At 41.2% G+C, this 25,326-nt stretch overlaps 1 protein-coding gene across 3 annotated transcripts; it reads right to left on the reverse strand.

The window, feature by feature from the left end:
* On the reverse strand, positions 1-25,064 carry LGI1 (leucine rich glioma inactivated 1). Of its 3 annotated transcripts, none has more exons than XM_026710594.2 (8): positions 18,277-19,414; positions 17,807-17,878; positions 11,733-11,804; positions 11,555-11,626; positions 6,794-6,865; positions 3,051-3,220; positions 1,304-1,468; positions 1-1,220 (listed from the first exon to the last, which is right to left on the reverse strand). In XM_026710594.2, the coding sequence occupies exons 1-8, from the start codon at positions 18,471-18,473 to the stop codon at positions 403-405; spliced, it is 1,638 nt and encodes a 545-aa protein (XP_026566379.1). In that variant the 5' UTR covers positions 18,474-19,414; the 3' UTR covers positions 1-402. The 3 variants fall into 3 exon arrangements, with proteins under 3 accessions (XP_026566379.1, XP_087788557.1, XP_087788558.1); XM_087932431.1 differs by having other exon boundaries at positions 17,789-17,878; positions 18,277-19,165; XM_087932432.1 differs by lacking the exons at positions 17,807-17,878; positions 18,277-19,414 and adding an exon at positions 24,872-25,064.
* Positions 25,065-25,326: the final 262 nt, after the last annotated feature.

Raw genomic sequence — 25,326 nt, forward strand, 5'->3', positions numbered from 1 at the left:
AATAGGAAAGAAATCGTAAACATTTTATTTGGCAATTTTCAGATCAGTGAATAATGGAAAATTACAGTTGATTGGTGCTTTCCAACTCACTTAGGAGGGATGGAGCTTTGCTATTTACACCGTTGTTGCAAATAATAGTTAATGCTTTAATTTGTCCTTTTAAAACTGCAATTTCAAACAGCACTAGACTTGACATTTATGGTTGAAGATATTAGTTGTAGCACTTTATTTTAACAATCTCAGCTGTTAAAGGCATTTTGCAGACTGGAAGTGAAAAGAATCTTTGTCATGCATTTAGTTCATTAGGTCTCTGTTATTATTAATGGAAGAAGTCTCACAACAGACTCCATATTCTGTGTGTGTGTGTGTGTGTGTGTGTGTGTGTGTGAAAGTATGTTTGTCTCATGCACTTAAGTCAATTATGATGTGCTTATAGATCACTGTAGTTCCTTTAAAGCTGGATGCAAAGAGAAAATCTTGTTTGTCAACAAAAACATGTGTGAAGGATCTTGGCGCTTGAATATTTAATTCTTGAAACTTAATAAACTTGGCTTTTCCCGCATCCCAAAAATAGACTTGAGTGAACGAATAATCGCTTCCAAGAATAGCATACTGATAATTCTTTATCTGAAGTGGCTGGAATACCATGGACCCCCTGGATGGCATTCTTTGTAAATCCAGAAATTTGGAGCCTGTCCATTTCATTACTTTAGAATCCCCAATGAATCTTGTTAGGCAAACATAAATATCTTCTTTCACTTTGAAGTGTTTGACAGCATAAACATCTTCCATATCTGGAATATCCACCGGATCAGCGAAATTATTTGTGCCCCTGTTCCACTGATACAGGACCGGGTGTTGAGAACTGCTTGAGATGATCAGGTGAGGCTTGGTAGCTATTTCAAGATATTCCACATCAGTGTCTCTGTACCATTCGTGCAAAGACTGGTCAGAATAAAATCCATTTCCATTCCATTTGTAGATAGTGGTGATGCCAGCTTTTGAACTATCCGCTATTGCAAAGTATGCATCCTTTACAATGGTGAATGTTTCGATGTCGTTAGGCTTTCTGATCTTAAGGATCTCAATGTCCTGAATTTTGATAAATTTATTGGCGTGAATGTCTCTTCTGTAAATATGGGAGCCACCAAAGAGCTGGGCAACAATGATGTACAAGCAATTCTCAACAATAATCGGCTTACAGACAACCACCGAAGTCCCTGCACAAAGATCGATAAAGCGTATCATCAACTGGCATTACGGATAAGGCAACACAAAGGTCAGAGAAATGAGCTGTTAATACCTGTGATGTTATCAAAATTCCTGAACGTCCCTTCCACGTGGTCCCATTGCAGAAAGATACATTTTCCAATAAAAGGCTGAGCGATGACCACATATTCATCATTCATGAATGAGAAAGTATCCACTGATAGGGACTGATATGGCAGCTTTCGAAATACGACAAATTCTGAAAAAGCACACACTAAAAGTTGGTATTTACTCCTTTGAACATTATTGCAAAAAGTAGATCGCTTGATCAAGGCAGTGGTATTTTATAAAATCTATTTCTCCTGTTTATTAGACTTCAGTCAACAAGAAAAAAAGATGAAAATGTTTTTAACAGAGAATAGCACTCATGCTTGAATCACAACCAATTCTGATTAGCCTAATTCCTACTGTGGTTGTTACAGTTAATCAAGTCACATCTGACTCCTGCTGACTACATGGATAAATCCCTGTAGTTTCCTTGGCAACATTTTTGGGAGTGGCTTGCCAATACCTTGTTCCTAGTGCAGAGAGAATCTGGCCCACAATCACCAAGCTGGGTCCCAGGCAGAGGTGGGTATTCAGCAGGTTCTGGCCAGTTCTGGAGAACCGGTAGAGGAAATTTTGAGTAGTTCGGAGAACTGGCAAATACCACCTCTGACTGGCCCCACCCCCATCTATTCTCTGCCTCCCGAGTCCCAGCTGATCGGCTGGGTCTCCTTTGGTTGCCCTGCACAGGAGAATGGAGCTGGAAATCAGGTTAGTGGGGTGGAGAGGGAATGGAGATTTTGCAGTAACTTTCCCCTGGAGTGGGAAGGAAATGCAGTTTTTACAGTATCCTTCCCCTAAAATGCCCACCGAGCCACGCCCACTAAGCCACGCCACACCCACCAGGCCACACCCATAGAACCAGTAGTAAAATTTTTTGAATCCCACCACTGGTCCCAGGCTTAAAATAGGACTAGAACATTTGACCTTCCAGCTTCCAATTTAGCAGTAAACCCCTTAGACCAGTGGTGTCAAACTTGGGATGAAAATTCTGAATATAGCAGTCACACTGATTTTAATAAAATATAATTAGGGCCTAATACTGCAAATAACATACTTTCAGTCAATATGGAATGAGAAATCTTGATCTTCTCCAAGCATGAGTGCAGTTTTGGCCAGCTAGACTCTATATAGTAAAACCATTCCAGCTTTGCTTCTTTAACTTCTATGCTATAAGGAATTGTAGTCTGCAGTTGATTTCATTTGCTTCACTATGGCTTCTGAAAATAAGTCACAGAGTTTAAGCCAAAATCAATGGAATCTCATTCAGATTTAGGGCAATAGGTGAACCAGGCCATACAGCCATTGCATAGATATCTATGGAGATTCTCAGTCATCCAGGTCATGGTTGTCCCAAGGGCAGTTTTTTAAAAAAGGCAATTGGACTTTGTTTTTCCTTGAAGATGCTTAGCTTCTCTTCCAAGAGGCTTCTTCAGTTCTGAAGCGATGAGAAGCTATATGACTTCAAGCAAAAATGAAGTCCAGTTGCATTTTGAAAAAACATATTTGGTGCAACTATTGTGTAGGTTCGTTCTCCTGCAGAGAAGGACAGAGAGAAACATCTCAACAGAACAGAGAAGAGTCTGAGATCTTGAAAGCTGCTGTGAATAACGGCAGGCAATATTCGGGCTAGGTAGATGTACTGATTAATCCGGTAGAAGACGGTTGGCTCCACCAAAAAAGCCCTTAAAGAATAACAGGGAATGAACAAAACAGAAGACACGTTGAAGACTTACGTGTAATTATGCAATCAAATTCACCAGGAGAGAGGCTGTTGATTTTGCGTTTCTTATACTCTGGTGGATTTTCACAATAAATGTCTTCCACTGTTGCATTTGTTCTGCTTATCCATGCAATTAACCATTTCAATTTGCAATCACATTTGAAAGTATTTCCTCTCAGGTCTCTGGACAGAAAGAATGTTTTTGAAATGTTACAATTTAAATAATATTACCATTTTTTAAAAAAAAAACCGTTTTATCAATTTATCATATTGAGATCACTATTGCCTGAAAGACAATGGGCTTTAAGGAAGAAACCAAGCTTATATTTAAAAAAACCTAGATGGTTAAAAAAAGCAACTGTATATCAAATTTCCTAAAAGAGAGAAGGAAGGGAGGCAAAAATCTTACACTAAATTAAGCATCCTTCCATAATATTTCTGGATGGAGAAGTACAGCATGGGTCAAGGGTCAACTAAGATGAAAGTAGCATTATACCATCATACTGCAAGTTCTCTCTCTTTTGTACGTGAATTATAGTATTATACCAAAGTGCAAAAGAGGTGGAGATTGTACAATGACAACAGGATGCTGTTTTTGTTATTTTGATGAAAGCATCCAATTTTGCAGATGCTTTTTATCTGGATTATATAGAGAGAATGTTGCCTCTGGGGGCTCTTTTTTTCTGAAATCTTATTCTAGTTGAGTAATTCCTTCAGGCTTAAATTGGATCTGGAAAGAAAATCCTCTAATACAGCAAAAGAGCTTTAAGCTTGCTTTCCTCTTCGCAAATGTAAAATTACTTCTTTTAACTGATTTTAGAAACGAATGACTAAAGAAGAACACAATAATATTAACAGTATAATGCTAACTTAAAGATATTCAGATTAAAAATAGAAAAGAAAAAGGTCTGGAAAGTAATATTCCAACAGAACAACTGTAAAATTTTTGAACATGGGTGCCAAAAAATCTTTTCCTTGCTTTTCTCAAAATGACCAACCAACCAACAGCAACTACAATAATTCTTAATTTGATCACCAATGCCTGTCAACAATCCACTGCCCCATATCAGATGTAGATTCTCTTTTCCACCTTGTCCACAATTTTTGACATCTTGTCTTGCTAAATTTCAGACACCAGAATTATCACCAAGAATAATGCCTTTTTTAAAACACATAATTGTTCTGGAGTCTTAGGAGCAGCTTTGTATATTTCAATTCAAATGTGACAATAATAGGGCTCAAATTATTCATAATTCAATTCATACAAATTAATATTCCAAGTCCAAAATGTATCTCCAACAAAAGGCAATTGCAACTAATCTTTTATTAAATAATTGCTGTAGTGTCCAACAGGCAAAACTTCCTTTTCTGTTAAAAACTCATTTTAAGTTTACAGGAACCGAATTTAAAGCAACTTTCCATGTGATGTTCAAGCTCATTATTCTAGATGTCATGTAAATAATATCAGTTTTATCAACGTCCTTTTAAAAAGCAAAAAAACCCTTCAAATGTGGTTGCTCTTTCATGCTAAAATAAGAAGAGCCAAGTTCAGGAAATTAAATCCAACTGATTTAGATAGATAATACTTGGGTACACGTCCTTCTTATTAATAAACCTAGCTCATTTTATTCTTCTCAGTTGTTATCTGGATCTTGATAGACATATTTTGCTTTGTGCAACCATAAACATATTTCCAGATGCTACAGAAAATGGCTGTTCTCCATGTAGTTTTATTTTACTTACCACTCACGCATCATCACAAAATCTCCAGAACCGTAAAGCCTATAAACTTGAAATTTAGCATGTATGTTCTTCTTGGCTTCTAGGTGCTCACTAAGAAAGGATTTTTCAAAATGATCATCAGAGCATTAGTATTTCATATATTATTATTAACACGCTCTGATGCTAAGGAGTTCTACTTTCCCTTCCTGCCTGAAAAAAAATCTGTTCCAAATGCAAAACACAAGCAGGAGTTTCAGTTTCAGAGCAGCAACCTGCTTTAGTACAGAACAGTTGAGCTAAGCCACGCTCAGGCTCCTTGCTGTCTCTTTCTTGCTCACACAGCAAATACTGTTTCAGTTTTCAAACAGCCCTCAACTCTCTCACACACTGACAGGACGCTAGCCAGATGAATACCAAAATGGATGCTGGAAGGCAGAGGCAGAATTCCCCCATAGTTTCGTAGGGAAGCACAGGTATAGAGCAAGTATATACATAAAAGGGAGGTATTGTTATGCATAAGGAGAGCCAGTTTGATCTGGTGGTTAAGGCTAGAATCCAGGAAACTGCAAGTTCTAGTCCTGCCTTAGCCATGAAAAGCCAGCTTGGTAGCTTTGGGCCAATTACTCCCTCCCACCCAAGGAAGAAGGAAATGACAAACCACTTCCAAAACACATTGCCATGAAAACTGCAGGGATTAGCCCAGGGAGTTGCCAGGAGTCAAGACTAACTCAAAGGCCCCCACAATACACAACCATAAAACTCAGCATAAAGGTTAGATAGCTGCCTTTCACCCAGATGCAGCTCTTGGCCTCAGTTCCTTGGGAAAGAGAGAAGCAGGTGCCAGAAAGAGAAAATGAGGTGTCAGGAGGCCTTCCCTCATTTGCAATTATTCACTGCACAAATAGGCCTTCGCTCCATGCCTTGCCTACCCGTGAACGAAGCACACCTAATTGGTCCTTGGCTGTTTAGTATATTTAGAATGCTTTCCCTCTTATTCTAACAGTATCCAAGGGGAAATAGAACCAGTTTGGTATAATAGTGACGGCCTGGATTAAACGTTGCCGTTTTCTCAATAGAAAAGGATTCACCCTTACCTCCTTCCTAGGGCTGAGAGAGAATGACAGGCCCAAGGTTACACCAAGCTGGCTTCATGCCTCAGGTGGGACTGCAACTCAAATATATGGTTACTTGGCCTTGGCCCTATTCTAAGAGGGAAAATATACTTAATATTTATTAACAGTCTGGAGCCAGTTAAGTCTGCTTCATTCAAGATGTGAGACGAAGGCACACCTGTGCTGTGAAAAATTGCAAGAAAAAGACATGTGACTTCCCGTAAGAATTTCCAAATGCAAATTTTTCCAACCGTTTGCCTTATCTTCCATGCGTCTCAATGTCCAGGAAGCAAATGGTGGGCAGGTGGAGCCTGGCTTTCTGGTTTCACTGCTGCTGCTTTTATCGGTGCAGAGCAAATTGTTTAAAGCAGCTGGCTTTCTTGACAGTGGGAATGGCTAAATGAGCTCACAGAGAACAGCTAATGCTCTCAGTAGAGATGGCTGAGAAATTCATTCCATTCCCATTTCTACGAAAGCTTGCACAGATTGTACTTTACAAGCATATGAAGTAGTTTTCTCTCTCCCCCTTATTCCTCCCTTTCTCTTTTGCAGGGTAATTTGATAACTATTAAAAAAATGCACCCAGGTATAATTTTAAGAAAATCTGACCGTGAGAAAAGATTGCCACAAAAACACATGACTGTAGGGTGATTATCTTGTTTTAGCCGTTCCGCGGCACCTTTCTGCAATCTGGGCCATTCCAGCATATTTGGAAGCTGCCAGCTTGCAGAAAACTGCCCTGAGGAATGTTCCTAAATGGAGGGGAAAAAACCTATTAGATGAATGAGATAATTGATGATAAGTGGATATAAAATGGAAAACTTCAGGCTCATTGTATGAGCAATTGCTCCATAATAAGCATCTGTGAGCTTTTCTTCTTCTTCTTTCCATTCATAACAGGAACATCAAAAAGGTTTCTTACACATTTGTTAGTGAATCCAATCCTTTGAATATGTCTTTAGGGAGCGTTTGGAGGTTATTGTTTGCAAGACTCCTGTAAAAATATATATAATTAGGGTTAAATTATTTTGCATTATTTCTTTCCCATTTGATGAATCACTAGGATGACAAATAATAGCACATGCATTGCTATGATGTGATTCACTATTGTAATTAGTTGTAATAGCAATACTGGTAATGTTAATATTGTTGTAATATGGAACACGTTGACTTATTATACCTCAAAAGGCACAATTCCTGTTTAAATATTACATCCACATTCCCTATTGTTCTAAGCTCTCTGCTGTCTTGCCAAACTCTTAACCCAAATCCTTGTATTTTTACCAATAAAGGAAAATATTTGTAGCTCAGGAATGAAACGATGGGTCCCTGGTGATCTCTGAGCTTGCTTGTCGTTTTCTTGCAGACATTTCATTACCCAAACTAGGTAACATCATCAGTGCTCATTAGTTTGGGTAATGAAACTTCTCAGAGAGCATCAAGGATTCCTTGAGTTTTGGTTGTTGTTGTTAACAATGAAAAAGATTTCAGGGTATTTTAAGCATCCTCTGTCCTCAAACCTTGGCAACTTTAAGATCTGTTGACTTCAACTCCCAGAATTCCTCAGCCAGCATGTTTTTCAGTGTTGAGAAATACCGCTCAAGGTTATCGGTTGCAATAGCTTTGCAGCCATGGCTTGTCTCATGGACATCTATGATCACCCTCCAATTGTTTTCCAACCATGGATGCCCTTCCACTAGCATGGAAGGTTTCCATCCCTTCATAACCTTCTGGGATAGTTGGAGAAAATAATAATAGTAATACATTTGCTGTCATCATGCTGTTTATTATTCATAGACTTAAATGGGGGAAAAAGATGACTAAAGTATATATTATGCAAAAAAAAGAAATGCCTGTATTACATTGACTCAGTTCCAACGTATTACTGAAGGTCTGTCCATAAGCCAATTTCAAGGACTTGATTTTTTTTTTTTGCCCTTTTATTAGCAAAATACAATCCTAGTAATACCACAATAGAAAAGAGTCTGTGGCCCTCATCTTGACTCTTTTGAACATCCCTATGGATGGCCCTGCCTGTTAGTTATTGCTCCAGAAGATACAGGTAGTCCTCAACTTATAAACAGTTCATTTAGTGACTGTTCAAAGTTACAATGGCACTGAAAAAGCTGACTTATGACTGTCATAACCATTGCAGCATCCCGATGGCAGTGGTGGGATTCAAATTGTTTTACTACTGGTTCTGTGGGTGTGGTTTGGTGGGCGTGGCAGGGGAAGGTTACTGCAAAATCTCCATTCCTTCCCCACCCCACTAACCTGCTTTCCAGCTCCGTTCTCCTGTGCAGGGCAACAAAAGAAGACCCAGCCGATCCGCTGGGACTCAATGGGAGGCAGAGAACAGATGGGGGGCCAGTCAGAAGTGGTATGTAAATACTCAAAATTTCCGCTACCGGTTCTCCAGAACTGGTCAGAACCTGCTGAATACCACCTCTACCCCATGGTCATGTGATCAAAATTCAGATGCTTGGCAACTGGCTCATAATTATGACGTCTGCAGTTGTCCCAGAGTCCTGTGATCACCCTTTGTGACCTTCTGACAAACCAAGCCAATGGGCAAGCCAGATTCACTTAACAACTGTGAGTAACTTGACAACTGCAGTGATTCTCTTAAAAACCGTGACAATATAGATTGTAAAATGGGGCAAAACTCACTTAACAAATGTTAGCAGCAGAATTGTTAGGCTCAATTGTGGTTGTAAATTGAGGATCACCTGTACTTTGGTTAACATTCAAACTAAAAATGTCAATTCTACCTTGGAGACTACATAGACCTGTGCTCTTGGCCACCCTTTTTGTACTCTATATAATTGTAAAAAGGCCCTTGTCTTCTCCTGTCAATTATCTCAGGGTGCTAGTGTCGCTGTGTTGTGCAGGCGCTCGCAGGCCCATTTGCATCACACCAGTGTTTTTGGTCCTGTTTGCGTGGGCGCATGCACGTGTAAAGGCGTTTGCTTTTCTGCTCCTCTGGGCCACCAACCCAAAAAGGTTGGAGAACTCTGAACGACCTGATCAAAGGAATCTGCTGAGGCAGCACTTTGGAGCAGAGTCACTAGTCCAAGGGCCTTCAACCTTGGCAAGTTTAAGACTTGTGGACTTCAACTCCCAGAATTCCTGAACTAACATGACTGGAGTAAGAATTCCGGGAGTTGAAGTCCATAAGTCTTAAAGCTGTCAAGTTTGAAGGCCCCCTGCCCTACAGCAAAGAAAGAAGTCACAGGGAGTCACTTCTCTCTTGTAGGTCACTGCTCAGAACTTAAAGAGTTTCCCATTGATAATCGTGGAGAGAGCGCCAGCAAGCTGCAGGTCAACTGGAAGGAGAACGACAGTGAAGAAGTTTTCCCCCTTACTGTGCCTTTGCGTGTACTACAATAAATAAACACATGCACTACACACACATGTATAGTCTCCAGGTCAGCAGCAATGGTAATTTCAGGAGGCCCCAAATGCTCCTATATGCTCAAAGAACACAACTCCCATTGGATGCAATGGGGGTCTATTTCTAAACAAAGGCAAGTAGGATGGCACTGTGAGCTATCAGTGCAAACAGGACAAAATAAATGTTTGTTATATCTTGGCCCCTCCTGGTTATTAAAGCAGCCTGGGAGGTGAACACAAGGTGAGTTTATCTGGTGGTTTTGACCCCTTGGTGAAAGGGGTGGTCCCGCCAGCCTTGAAGGAAGAGGTTGCATGCCATACATTTCAAGAGGTCAGGGTTAGATGCTTTCCTCCTGGACAATTATCAGCCAATTTACAATTTTCCCTTTCAGGCAAAGGTTGTGGAAAAGGTGGATGACAGCTAGAGGATCTTAAAAGGAACACATTATCTGGACCCATTTCAGGCAGAGTACAGTACAGAGACAGCATTGGTCGCGCTTGATGGAGCTGGAATGGCGTATCCATCATAGAGTTCCAAGATCTCTTAGCAGCTTTCAACACCATCAGCCACAGTATCTTCTGCTACAGAGGTTAGGAGTGAGTGACAATATGCTCCACTGGTTCATCTCCTTCCTCAGTGTCCAGTTTCAGTCAGCGTTGATGGGAGTGGAGAAGACCAACTTCACAGCCACTCTTCACTAGAGTACCTCACAACTAGCTGTCCCCATCCTTGTTCAACTTCTACATGAAACCACCGGACAAGGACAACCATTAATTTAGGTTGCAGTATCACCAGTAGGCTGACGATACCCTACTCCAGAGGTGGTATTCAGCAGGTTCTGACCAATTCTGGAGAACTGGTAGCGGAAATTTTGAGTAGTTTGGAGAACCGGCAAATACTACCTCTGACTGGCCCCACCCCCATCTATTCTCTGCCTCCCGAGTCCCAGCTGATTGGCTGGGTCTTCTTTTGTTGCCCTGCACAGGAGAACGGAGCTGGAAAGCAGGTTAGTGGGGTTGGGAAGGAATGGAGATTTTACAGTATTCCTCCCCCAGAAGTGGGGAGGGAATAGGGATTTTAAAGTATCTTTCCCCTGCCACGCCTACCAAGCCACGCCCACAGAACCGGTGGTAAAAAAAAATTGAATCCCACCACTGCCCTACTCTACATCTCAACCCAAGGGATGATTAATATATTGACTCAGTCTCTGGAGGCTATTAAGGTCTAGATGGGACAGACTTCAGCTGAATCCTATTAAGACTGACGGCTGTGGCTGTGATGATGTCAGCATCTTTGGTTTTGGATGAGGCTGCACTTCCCCAGTCAAGACTGATATGCAACGTGGGGGGGGGTGTCCTTCTGGACACATAGCTACTGCTCAAAGGGCAGATGTCAGCTGTGGCCAGGGAGGCCTTTGCACAGGTTCCTTGTCACCACTTCACCCCTTCCTCAATCAGGAGGCCATTCGGCCAGTCATTCATGTCCTGGTTATCTCCCAATTGGATTATTACAGTGCACTCCACATGGAGACCATCTGGAGGCCACAGCTGGTTCAGAATGCAGCAGTGCAAGCAGTAACAGATACCTCTCGGTGTATCTATGTGTCACCGTTGTTATGCAAGGTTCACTGACTGCCAGTTGGCTTCCAGATGCAATTCAACTTGTTGCTTATTACCTATGAAGTCATCTATGGAATAGGGCCCAGATATCTGAGAGCCTGCTTATCTCCAACTATATTTGCCAACCCAGTATTTCCAGCAGAGAAGGTGCTCTTTTTTGAAATAAAAAATTCAATATTTACATACATGGTGTGTTGTGAGTTAATTTTGTGAGTTTGCTTGCAAGCAAATTTTATGTGGCAGGCTCAAGCAGCAGATTGCAGAAAGTTAGATGTCTGTGTGAATCTTTGATTCTGTGAGCAACTCAATCTGCCTGCCTGCTTTGCCTGATTTTGGGTGAAAGTTGCTCTTTTTTTAAATAAAAAAATCAATATTTGCATAAATATTTACAATATTTACATAAACGCCATGCCCAGCCAGTCACATGACCACCAAGCCACACCCACAAATTAGGCCACACTCACAGAACAGGTTGTTAAGAAATTTGAATCCCATCTCTGGTTGAAGTTTATTATTTGTTCAATGGTGTCTGTTTTGCTTTGTTGCTTTGCTGCCTATTAGGTTATTTTAGTCTGGATGCCTATGTAGTTTAATGCTTTTAAATAGTTTTATGTTTTCCCTAATTTTGGAGTTGGATGGCCAAAACACATAAATAAACAAACATACTTACAAGTGAATTAAGGATTTCAGCCCACGAAAAGAAGTGTTGGAAAGTGATTTGATGTTGTTGTTTTCTATAAACCTGTAACGGGGTTACAAACACAACCGGTCAAAGCTGTCTCCATCTCAGGCATTCAACTCACTCAAAATAAAACTAAAACTCCTGGACCATAAATATTTCAACTCACAAATATTCTAGATGAGGAAGGCCCATGAAAGCATCGCTACTAATGGTCTCAAAGGTGTTTGCAGTAAATAATCTGTAGAAAGAAATAGTAGGCAAAGAATAATGTGACATGGTCTTAGACATACATAGATTTTTCACAGTGCTTGATTATTTTTAGAGCTGAAGATTATATTTTCTACTCTGCTATGTCCTTAACAAAATGAAATACACATACACATATACAGAATCTAGATTACCTTTCTCCAACCTTACATCCTCCAAGATGTGTTAGAACTACATTTCCTAGAAGGTCCAGTTAGCTGATCTAGTTCTTCAAGACATAAATATACGTTATAATATACATGAAACAGTTTAATGATATTGACTAAATATGGCATAATTTAAAGAACTGGCATTTCTGAGTAGTTTCCAAAACTCCACAATGTCTCCTTCAAAGTTCTAGAGTTTGTCTTTACAAGAAATACATGCACTGCAGTCAGAAATATAGTTTCAAAATTATCTTTTCCTCTAATGATTGAAGTTGAATGCAAATTGCTGCAATTTACATAATAGCTCCCATTGGAGAGTGCCAACACTATTCTTAGCTGCGTATGGAACTTTTGCAAGGATAAGCATTGCTATTCATTTCAACAAAAGGAACGTATTTAGGCCCATATCAAGAGCACAAATTGGTGTTAAATGAACCACGAATGTATTTTTGATGAATACCAATTATATATCTATATCTATGTGTGTGTGTGTGTGAGCGGGGATAAAAGTAAGGGTTTCCCTGTCCAGTCATGTCCGACCTTAGGCCATGGTGCTCCTCTCTGTTCCTTGGCCAAGGGAGCCAAGGTGAGGTGGGTTGGGTTGAGACCTGCCCTCAGTCACCCATTTGGCTTTTATCTCTAAAGGGGCACTAGTCTTCCGATTTCTATGTAGGTTTTAGGATGCTATTTGGGCTGCAAAAATCCAGACCACCACTAGAAGGCAGCAAGGAGGCCATACCATGTCCTCCAGATGTTTGCAACTCTGACAGAATCTGCTCCCTGCCTTCCCCTATCTGGTTTTTTGAGGCTAAACCTTTACTTCCCACTTAGGCTCAGGAACGTTCCTCTCCCCACCAAACATGGAATTTAAACAAGAAAAAAATAATCCTGAGGCACTAGCAGAATTTTTAAAAAAACTTTTTAATACTCATGAAGGAAATGGGAAGGAAATGCTTACATGCACTGTATTTTATTTATTTCATTAGTTTATAGGCTGTTCCAGTTGTGAATAATTGAGAAATGTACAACCCACCTCTGCAACTATCTAAGATGGAAAAGTACCATCCTCCCCAATTTATATGCTATCATGCTATCTTACATACTTCTATACTTCTTAGAATTATAGAAAAATCCCCCAAAATATCATGGGGCCAAATTAGAGATGTAGTTAATCACATTTAAGCAATAACATATAGCTCTACATAGCATAGAAGGTATCTAACTTCACCCATCAGGAAGTATCTACTGGATCAAGAGAGTTTCTATTTTTAGCAAATGCTCCTATCAACATATTTACACCTGAAAAGGCTTTTTGCAAAACACATGCTACTTAACCTGTTGGACCAATGCAAATTACATAATTGATAGAGTAATATTTTAATGTTTTTCTGCACTGTTACAGCTATTATCTTCTTGATAATTATATTTGATATATTAAATTTAAGCATTCTTTTTCCCTGATATTTCCTTTGTATTTAAGGGAAGTTTAAGCAAATTATATTAAATAAAATATCCTGTAAAGAGTAAGTTAGGACTGCAGAAAAAAACAATTACTACCAACCTTCCTTCCATCAAGGACCTGTATACTGCATGAGTCAAAAAGAGGGCTGTGAAAATATTTACAGACTGCTCCCATCCCGGACATAAACTGTTTCAACTCTTTCCCTCAAAACGACGCTATACGGCACTGCACACCAGAACAACTAGACACAAGAACAGTTCCCGCCCCCGAAAGCCATCACTCTGCTAAACAAATAATTCCCTCAACACTGTCCAACTATTTACAAAGCCTGAACTACTATTACTATTAACCTTCTCATCACTCATTACCAATCCCCTCTTACTTGTGACTGTATGACTGTAACTTTGTCACTTTTATCCTTACAATCTATATCAACTGTTTCCTATTATGATTTGATTGCTTATTGTACCCTATGACTGTTATTAAGTGTTGTACCTTATGATTCTTGACTCTTGACGAATGTATCTTTTCTTTTATGTATATTGAGAGCATTTGCACCAAGACAAATTCCTTGTGTGTCCAATCACACTTGGCCAATAAAGAATTCTATTCTATTGTATTAAAGTAAGCAAGGACGACTTAAGAAAACCTTTACAACTTAATTAAGATTGTAATCAGTACAGTTTTTAAAAATGGGCAGAAATGTATACTTTTGTTAAGTCTAACTGAATTTCTATAAAGGATGTCCTAAAAATGTAGTTTCAAAGTTTTTTAGTTTCTTTTTTTTTAATGAAATATATACTTCCAAATGAAAAATAAAAAAGTCTTTTTATTATAGTTTTATTTATTCCAAAGATCAGGGTGCTTAATGGGACTAGACTTAAAAAATAGCATAGAAACACCAAGGGATGCTTTGTTATTTTAAAATTTTCTTGAAGTATTAATCTCTACTATTGGAACATTTTACTAATGCCATACATTTTTTTCTTCATCACTAAAAGGAAAGAAAATTTGATCTTGGCCATCATCCAGATGTCCAAGAGTTACCGGTAGTAGAATTTTACTTCAGTCCTTCCCTGCTTGATGAATTTTATCTTAGTCACTTATCCTTTGTGGAATAAAAGTTTCATCAGATCTATCAATTCTCAATGAGACCATAGATCAATTGCAGCCATGGATGAATATTTTTGGGGTCATCCACTCTGCAATTCCCTCCTGCAGTGATGATCTCAGGATTAAGATGACTCTTCACTAGATAGTCAATGTATTTTGGGGTGGTTGTATGGCGTTAAAAAAAAAGTATTTGACCCTGGAAGCATTCAGGAGATTGTGGCACGTGATGAATAAGTTAGGGGACAAAATATTTGGCCAATTTGAAGGGAGGGGTTAATGTTGAAATAGGTACCTTAAGCAGAATCTTCAAATACTCATATGGTTGCTTAACCTCAATTGGAAAAATAATCCCAATTTGAGAAGTGAGATGCTTTTTTTAAAAGAGGCAATAGGAGAGCCATAAGTAAGGCTTAAGATACTCATTTCATACCCAGTAACCTCAAAAATTGGAGTAAATATTTTGCTTTCCCCATCCGAATGGAACCTTGGGCTTTGGAAGATCTTCCTTCCTTCCTTCCTTCCTTCCTTCCTTCCTTCCTTCCTTCCTTCCTTCTAAAGAAGTTCTCTATACACCTGACTTACTCATTGCCCAGAGGACCTTTAGATCCCCAAGTGCTCCTTAAAAACCCACTGGAGAAGCCATCTATGATTCCATATTTGAAATGTAAGAGAAGGAGCCAGAGAAAGAAACATGCTGCTTTCTAATAATAAAAAGGAACGATGGTGATATAAAAAACAAAGTGATCACAAGAATATTATGGACAATGTGATTAAAGGTCAGCTGTAATATACCCGTTGAAAAATTTAATTTTCAAGACGTATATGGTTCCTGATTTTGGATATCTCTCCCCCAATTTTGAGACCTTTGATGTGTATTCAGTGGACTGCTAATAAAATATCACCTGTCCTTTTGTGTGCCTGTTTTTTAAATTCGACTTACTGTGCACCAGATTGTGCCTCTTGATATGTTCAAGGCTAATCTCACTTTCTGTAGCCTTTCCGTTGGGAAAGGGGGATTCTTGAAAAACTCTCTCATCTTTTTCATACTAGTGGTTTCAAAAATAGTTTAGACTCAATCAGAAACCACGAACTAACTACAGGTAGTCCTTGGCTTACAATAGTTTATTTAGTACCTCTTTGAAGTTATAACGACACTGAAAAAAAAAAAGGACTTATGATCATTTTTCACCCACTTGGCAACTGGTTTGTATTTATGGCGGTACAAAGTCCTGGGGTCCTGCGATCCACTTTTGTGACCTTCTAACAAGCAAAGTCAATGGGGAATCCACCTTCCTTTAACATCATGTTAGTAACTGAACAAATGCAATGAATCGCTTAACAACGGTGGTAAGAAAAGTTGTAAAATGGGGCAAAACTGACTTAAAAATGTTTCACTTAGCAACAGAAAATTTGGACTCAAAATGTTAACTTTGCTCACAATTTTTGTGTTCCTGACATCTCCCTTAGAGTAGCTCCGCCTGTCTTTTTCTGTTATGACTGTCATCAGTCTTCATCAAGCTGGGATCTTGGACTATAGCTTTTATCAGCCAACATGAAGATGGCAGTTGGGGGTATATGGGAGCTGGAAGGTGCCAAGTCAAAGTAGGCTGATCTATACTGGGAATTATTTCCTATCTTTTAGCCTTGCCACCACCTTTTCAATATTCTGAACATGCTTTTCTGGAAAAAAATATATTCTTGGGAAGTGGGAGCAGTATTCACTAATGCAGAAATGATAATATCACAAGGAACAAATGTAAATGGCTTCAAAAGCTCACCTTTTCTTCAATAACAATCTTACTTTCCAAAGATCATAAAGGAGCTAGTATTTTGCGCTGAACAGGCAGAATATGAATCAGAAATAATGTTGCATCATCTATACAAAACTGAGGTGAGAAAATTGGTATCCTGAGATGCCCTAGGATATCAAAAGTTACAAATTATAAATATCAAGCAATCTGCGTTTCTCAAGTTGCCAAGGAGGCTGTGGACCCAAATTGTACATCTATATATCAAAGGTATGATTTATATCTACTCTCATTAAAATGTACCATTTCCATCTACAAAAAGGTCACGACAAAGCCTGCCGAGATGACACACTGGCATATTCATAACTAAATCACCACCAAGGGCCTTCCCCTTTACAGATAAATGTATGTTTTTTCATCATCTTTTTATTTCCTTCCACAATAAGGTGAGATTTTCTCCCTATTCCTGATTGTGTTCTTTTTATTCTGAAAAAGATGCAGGAGAAACTGTATAGTTCCCATGGTAACTATATTTACTGGTTTGTTTGAGATTCAAACCCCAGCTGAGGGCACACTCCTTCTGATCAACTTCCAGTATACAAGGTGAGAAAGACAAGGACATCACCTCCCTGACAGCATCAGAAGTGGATAAAGCTAAAGCAAAATTATGCCCCTAGGCCAATTCATATTGTCCACCATGTGTGAGCCTGCTTATTGAAGACTCTTCTTTTAAAAAGAAGTTGTATTTCTCGACAGGTCTCTGAATCACATGTGTCTTAATTTATGGACCACATTTTTCACAGAACTTAGATTTTTTTTCCTTCAGGCTCAAAGGATGCTAACCAAAGAAATATTTCTCAGCTAGGTCTATTGCAGCCAAGCGCTTTCAATTCTCGTACAGCCAACAGCTTTCAGTTCTTGTACAGATCACAAATAGGAAGGATCTATCCCTATCATTGGCACAAGGCTCGCTTATAAAATTGCCCCTTTGAAATCCACTGAAACCCACTGAAATCTTTTTGAGAGAAGCAAGTTTGTTTAGTCAGCCACAACTCTTTAATGTTCAGCAGCACTAATTCTGAAAGTGTGGAGAAATGATTTACGAGCAGCTCAGAAATCCAGCCTCAGAAAAAAAAAAACAGGACAGTAGATGATAGGGTGGTGCACCGTATAGGAACATGGTGCCACTGCCCTAACATTTACCAAATAAGCCCCGTAATAAGAGCAGTGATGATGCCTCCTAAGCAGCACTAAAAGAAAATATCAATATGGTGAAGAAAAATAATAGCGATTATAACAATCTGCTAGGTATGACACACCTTTCATTACTTTCACTGGAAACACTAGGTGCATTTTGTTATGTAATAGCTCTGCACTAGCTCCTCCACATAAAACAAGTACTGGTACTTAAAAGCCCCTTAGCGGGAACGTTTTGTGTGGTTTTTTGTTGTTAAAAAAAGACACCCGTTTCATAACAAGCAATCACCATATAAACCGTTCTCACAGAAGTTGCAGATTGGACGAGAAGATGAAACTCCGTTCTGGGATTTTCGTGAAAGCAGATCTCACAAAGGATCTGGAAGAGGAAAACGGGGCGGGGGGAGAGAAAGCAAAGCAGAGGTTAACAGCAACGGAGCCGGCCCGGAGGGGGGGTCGTTTTGTCAACTCGCCCTGGGGCTGGTTACCTGTGTCCTCCCCCTTCCCCTCCCCCGTCAACAGGAGTGACAAGTTTCCAGCGGGGGAAGATCGCCACCGCCGAGAAACGGACGGCGTCGCGTTAAGAGAAACGCGCAGAGGGATCCAACTTCCAGCCCCGGTTCCCCATCGCCCCTTCTCCCCGCTCTTCCTCCTTTCTCCACCCCGGCTCCTTGGCAATCCCAGCGGGTTTTCCCGTCGGGACGGCCGGAATGATTTCCCCCCCTCCGACCCTCTGCGCGATCCACCGACAAGCCCCCACCCCGCAAGCCCCCTTACAGGGAGGTAATGTCGGGCGGCACGGTGCGCGGGATCGCCCGGGCGTTCTCACAGAGCGCGTTATCTTTGGTACAAGTGCACGAAGCCGGGCAGGCGATCTTCCCCGGTCTGCTCCCTTCGGTCAGCAACAGGGCGGAAAAAAGGCACAGGAACACTGCCGAGGTGCTTCCAAGGGGTTGCCGGCCGGCTTGGCCCATCCTTTGGATCCGTTCTGGTTCCGGCCAGTTGGAAGGAGGAGGAGAGGAAGAAGCGTAGCCCGAATCATGAACGGGCAGGCGGAAACCTCCGCGTTGTTGTTGTTGTTGTTGTTGTTTTTACCGGGCTGAGGAAGATGTGCGCGGAGAGCCCGGACGAGGCGGCTTCCCCTTCATCCCTCCTCCTTGGCTCTCTCGTTCTCCGCCGTCGCCAGCCCTTCTTTTCTCGTCCTTTCCCCGCGCTCGGAACCTGTCGTGAGGGGAGCTGAAAGGCTCCGAGCCGGTCAGCCGTCGGTGGTTTGGGGATTCGCCAGGCAGCCGTGAGGGGCGAGAGGGACCTGCGGGAAAACGGGGAAGGAGGAGAAGGACGGGGGGATCCAACCAGCCGGAGAGGCGAAAGGGCGGAAAAAAAGGAGAAGGAAAAGAAAGAGGGAGACTCGCATCCCCGCGAAACGCGTCTACACAAACACACACACACACACACTCAGGCGCGCGCGGCGGTGGCGGCGGCTGCTACCGCTCCGCTGCTTCTACTGCTGCTGCTCGGGGGTTGCAAAGTGTGACGCACGCCGCGGAGCCGAAGCGCGGCTTCCACTTTTCTTAGGGGAGGCCCTCTTCTCGCGGCCAAAAATAGGACCACCTTCTGCTTGGATGGTGGGGGCGGCTGCGTGGGCGGGCGGCGGGGGTGGGTGGGTGGAATAGGGGCTCCGTGGGAGGAGGTGGAGGAGGAAGAGGGAAGCAAGCAGGCAGGCGGGCAAGCCGGGAGGAGAATCTCTCTCCACCCGCGTCAATGTTCCCTGGGGTGCGGGTGGGGGAGGGAATGAAAAAAAAACCAAACGGGGTTTGCGTCTGCCAGGCGACAGCCGAAGGGAAAGAAGCGGCTTTGCGTGGAGGAAAGGCAAAAGCGAGGGAAAACATCCAAAGGGCGGCGTGGAAATTGAGCGTGTGTGGGTGGCTGGCTGGCTGGGGGGATTTTAATAAAAACCCGGTTGGCGTAGGTGTGAGGCCTGCGACTTCGTTGCACAGGCTGGGCTGGGAACCGCTGCAAAAACAAACGGACGCCGCGGGCACAAACACGCAGCAGCCTCCTTTGATCAACCGAGCGTAGGTATCTATCTGCAAGCGGCCACGTTCAAACCCAGCCGGCCAAATGCTTCTCGTCTTCTTTCCCGTCCTTAAGATCCCTTCCTCGATGTGCCATAGTTGGGCTTCGAGGCAAGCTGAATCCGGGCTGTGTCCTTTGGCAACCTCTTTATCAGAGTGTAGAAAGGTAGCAAGCAAGGGAAGTGCAAAGTGTAGCAGCCATCATGTTTTGAGGCACTGGAGGGTTTATTTGTGTGTTACCTGTGAAACCATGTCAGGCTCCCAATATGTTCGCTGTGCATCTGACACAAAAGAACTGTTGCATCCAGGCGAAAGGAAGCTCTTAAAAACTTTAAAATTCCTTATTCCAATTTTTATCCTAGTAAATAACTTATTTAAGGGGCTCTTTAAAATTCCAACTAAACACAGAATCCTCCATGTGCTAAGGAGGTCCCTGTGCATCTTGTAAAGGTTTTACGTAGGGCACCTGCATGTGAACACTCAGGCCGTGTATCTGTGATTTCCCCCATGGTTGTCTGACAATGTATTTCTGGCTCAGCTTCCTTGTACCCGAAATTGCAAAAAAATTTTTTAAAAGGCAATGGCTTAATTTGTTTCAATTTTCTCAAATCTCTTCTCAAGAATTATTTCTCATAAAAGTTCAGCAAAGGTTTAGAGAGCAAACTGGCTGAGGAATTCTGGGAGTTGAAGTCCACCCATCGCAAAGTTGCTGAGGTTGAGAAACTCTGCTGTGTAGAGTGGTAATACCATAGGCCAAAGACTGTTCCATAGGTAACCTGACTCCTGCCATGTAGGGCTTTAAAGCTCATAACTAACATCTTGACTTGGACCTGGAAGCAAACCAGCACCTGGTACCACTTGCACAGCAAAGGTGTTACCAACCCTGTTCTATAGGGCTCCAAGATTACCCATACAGCCATATTCTGCACCAGTTGAAGCTTCCGGATACTTTTCAAGGATAATCCCACGCAGAGTGCATTGCAATAGTCTAAATCCGGGGTGTCAAACTCAAGGCCTGCAGGTCCAAATCCGGCCTGCAGGGTGCTTAGATCTGGCCTGTGGGATCGCCTTGGAAACAGCAAAGGACTGGCCCACGGTGCCTCTGCCATCAAAAATGGAGCTCCCAAGCTCCATTTTCACTGGCAGAGGGTTGCAGGAGGCCATTGCAGCCAAAAACTGAGGTCAGGAACCCGTTTCACTGGCAGAGAGTTGCAGGAGGTTGTCGCGGCCAAAAACTGCTCAGGAGCCTGTTTTTGCTGGCAGAGTGCTCGGGTCCCCACTGGCGCCCCCAACACGATTGATGTTTAGCTGGCCACGCCTACCCTGGCTCCCTGAGGTCAAACACAACCCTGATGCGGCCTTCAATGACATCGAGTTTCACCCCCTAGCCTTAGTTGCTTAACATCTCTCCCACGTGAACTACTGTAAAGGTGTAGACAGGAGAGGCTGCCACTGACCGAACCCCATTCCTCATACTCTCCTTCTGACAATTGAAACTGGCTGGGTCACCCGGTTCTTCGAATTTCTTTTAGTGGCGGTCAAAACGGTTTACTTTATATTGGTTTGGGGAGGCTGCAGGGTAGTGTGTGTTCTCATGCTGATAGTGCAGAAGTGTCCATGGAAATGTGGTGCCATGGAAGTATCCACAGAAAAAATGGTTGTGAGGTTCATTTGATAACACTGAATCACAAACTAGCCTGCCACATTTTAGCCAACATTCACAGATACTTGGCAAACACATCTTAAAGTGCTCTGTGAATCTAGTCTACATCCCACACTTGTGGTTTACCACAGCTCCATCTTATTCTAATAATCCCACCTTTTTCCCACAATTGCACAGTACTGGCCTCATCTCATTCCCAGCTCAAGGTAAAACAGTCATTCCTAGGTGTGCAGATAATCCTTGATTTACAGCCGTAATTGAGCCCATACTTATGGTTTTAAGTCATGATTGTTGTTAAGAGAGTCACAATGTGACTCCAATTGATTTTACAACCTTTTCTGTAGTGGAGAGAACACAGCAGTTGTTAAGTGAAGCCATTTTTATCAATGGGTGGAGGTTTTTGCCAGAAACCAGAAGAAAACACCAGAAACTAGCCGAAAAGCCCTGAAAATTGCAACCGTGTGACCACAGCTCACTGCAATTGTCTGTAAATGAAAATATTTTTATACACCAACACAGCTCAAATAAACATAGGAAGAACCATTTTCAAAAATTGATTGCACAAGTCAACAATAAGATTTTTTTCAATAAGTCTACAGGTAGTCCTCAGCTTACGACCACAAATGAGCCCTAAAATTTATGCTAAGTGAGACATTTGTTTATGATTTTGGCCCCATTTTATCTCGCCACAGTTGTTAAGTGAATCACTGCAGTGGTTAAGTTAGCAACATGGTTGTTGTTAAGTAAATCTGGTTTCCCTGTTGACTTCATCAGAAGGTTTCAAAAGGTGACCATGCGACTCTGGAACACTGCAACCATCATAAATACAAATCAGTTGCCAAGCGTCTAAATTTTGATTGTGTGATGATGGAGAAGATGCAACAGTCATAAGTGGAAAAACTGTCGTAAGTCACGTTTCAATGCCATTGTAACTTTGGTCACTAAATGGACTGTTGTAAGTCAAGGACTACCTGAATTACCTCTGTTCATGGAATGTAGAAGGTAAAGGTTCCCCTCACACATACATGCTAGTAGTTTCAGGCTCTAGGGGGCGGTGCTCAGCTCTGTTACAAAGCCGAAGAGCCAGTGCTGTCCGAAGACATCTCCGTGGTCATGTGGCCGGCATGACTAAACGCCGAACGCTATTACCCTCCCACCAAAGTGGTCCTATTTTTCTACTTGCATTTTTACATGCTTTCGAACTGCTAGGTTGGCAGAAGCTGGGACAAGTAATGGGAGCTCACTCCGTTACGCAGTGCTAGGGATTCGAACTGCCAACCTTTCTGATTGACAAGCTCAGCGTCTTAGCCACTGAGCCACCACATCTGTCTATAGAGAGGTTCAAACAACATCCTCTTGCAGGTGTAACCTTCCCCCTTTCTCTTTATTCTGATCAGAAAATCCCTTAAGGAGGAAAAGATGGAATATACTTTTGAGTGATAGAATTAGGAGTCAATTACGTAGTTCATAGTCACTTTAATGATGAGATATTTTTTCCACATTTTCCACCACCATATGAATTTTCCACATTTGGTATCCCCATACGTGTGTCTGAGTATGTATAAGAATACACACCCACCTAAGTCTATCTTTATTAAAGATGACTTGTCTTTATCTTGAGAAAACAGAATGTTAATATTTTCTATCCTGGAACTTCAGAGTTGAAGAATTGGCTTGCACAATTATGTTTAGCCATAATGTTGCAAATTATTATTCTTATTGTAGGGCATAGCATTTGATCTTGTATCGTTATTTCTGCTGAGTAGAATTCTATTCTACCATTAATCTGATTATACCATTATATGAATTGTGGGAAGTTTTAGTGTCTTATTTAAACTTTAGTGCTGGAAATCTCAAGAAATGGTAGAAATTTCAGCTTCAATTTGCATAAATTTTCTATTAATAGCAATGTAAAGTTTTCATTATACCTGACACTCTGCAGTTCATTCATCACTGTAGAAGTTTCATCCTATTGTAAATAGAAGACACAATTCCTAGCTCAAATTAAGGAGGGTTCATACATAGATATGTCCAACACCCATACAAATCAGATTTGAAGATCTGTTCCAATACCTTAAATCCAGATGTTGAAGAGTCAAGAATGACTTTTATGGATCATTGAGTAGCATATTATGGCTGTTCCCCCAAATTATATCTTCACCCCAAAGAAATTACATTTATAATTTTCATCCTTCATAGAGCTGAATGTGCTCTGAAGTTGATCTAACTTTAGGATCTAATCTTACAGTTTTAGTTATCACTTTACATTATTGAAAAGTAGTTGTATTTAGTTTATTTTAATAAAGAAAGTCACTCCTTAAAATTCACATGACTTTCTCATGACCTCTTTTCTAAAACTCTGCAAGGCTCTGTCGTTTACATTAGGGAGCGAGTGAACTATAGTATAGTTATAAACTAGATAGAATGTCCAGTACCATTATCTGGTATATACAGAGGGAAAATCTTCATATGGAGAGGACAGACAGCAACATAATTCAGTTATGGTAGATTGTGTGTTGACTTTAAGGCTACATAACAGCCAAATAAGAAAAATCCAAGTCAACCGTCATTCAATAAAAATATACTCCAAATTAAAATTACAGTCAAAAGAAAGATGTGAAATTCCAAGAACTGAGCAGTCAGGATAATAAGACAGGAACTGGAACAGATTAGAACAGATTTGTTTATAGCAAGTTGACTGAAACTTGGCTAGAAGTTTTTATAATCAGAATCCTCTGGCTATTTCTCTGCCCCAGCAGTTTTTCAGATACAAGATAAAAATTTGGGTGTTTTCAGAAAGTCCACTTACACTCAGAATTCTGCTGAAGGCAGAGGCTTTAGTGTGGATCATTTACAAACCCTGATGCATTTTGGGGAATTCAGAAAAGAACTGGCTCCTCTGACAAAGCAGCTGAGTTATTGACACATGAATTTGCCCACAAGAATGCAGTTATAACAGCACTGGGAAAAGTGGTTTATGACCATTTCTCACATTTATGACCATTGCAGCATCTCCATGGTCACATGATCAAAATTGAGATGCTTGGCAACTGACACATATTTATGACGATTGCAGTCCCCCGTGGTCAGGGGAGAGCCTTTTATAACCTTCAGACAAACAAAGTCAATGGAGAAGCCAGATTCACTTAACAACTATGTTAAGTGATTCACTTAACAACTATGGCAAAAGAAGTCATAAAATGGGGCAAAACTCACTTAACAAATGTTTCACTTAGAATAGAAATTTTGGGCTTAATTGTGGTTAAGGACTACCTATAGATAGAAATAAATCCATTCATAAAACCTAGTATAAAAAGTGATGTTAACTTACAATTTTTGAATTAGGCTAAAGGCTGCAACTTGCCCAGCGTTCCCCTAACAAAGCTCCCTTTTGATCAGGACTGTCAAAGACATCTTCCTTCCTTCCTTCCTTCCTTCCTTCCTTTCTTCCTTCCTTCCTTCCCTCCCTCCCCCCCTCCTTCCCTTCCCTGCCCATCAAAGGGAACTTTTGGTGTTAAAAGAACAGGATTAATAGCATTCTACCTCCATCTTAGCAAGAAGTCATTTCCAAGACAAGCAATAGAGACAGTATAAATACAATATAGAGAAATAAATGCTTAGCCATTTGTTGTACTTTGATGAGATCCAAGCACAATTGCCTGAAGTGGTTCATCTAAGGATGGGATAGAGATCTTTTTCGCATGATGCCAATTGTGATAGAGAAGGACATTTCTTGCATTAATGTCTTTTCAGTAACTAGTTCAAATTCTTACATTTTCTTCTTGGGTTAGTAGTTTCAGTTTAGAGGTTCAGAATGTGTATGCACAGACAGGAATGACTTCTAGACTGAGCCGAACTCTACCCCAAGAATCTCTGCATGGATTAGGACAGGTGAGCCTAATATTTTTAGATCACAAGCAAATTTGGCATTTTGAGAGCATGTCATAAGCACATTTACAGAATGATTGCCATGGTGAGTCTAGCCAATGTACTCTGCTACTAGGAAGCAAACTCACCTCCCAGAATATTCTACTACATCTCTTTTGAGCTGGTATGTATACAGTAGTTCCAAGTAAGATTTTGGACCGT

This window comes from Pseudonaja textilis, chromosome 4 (assembly GCF_049901715.1).
Source record: "Pseudonaja textilis isolate UNSWEBS1 chromosome 4, rPseTex1.2, whole genome shotgun sequence".
Classification (NCBI taxonomy): domain Eukaryota; kingdom Metazoa; phylum Chordata; class Lepidosauria; order Squamata; family Elapidae; genus Pseudonaja; species Pseudonaja textilis.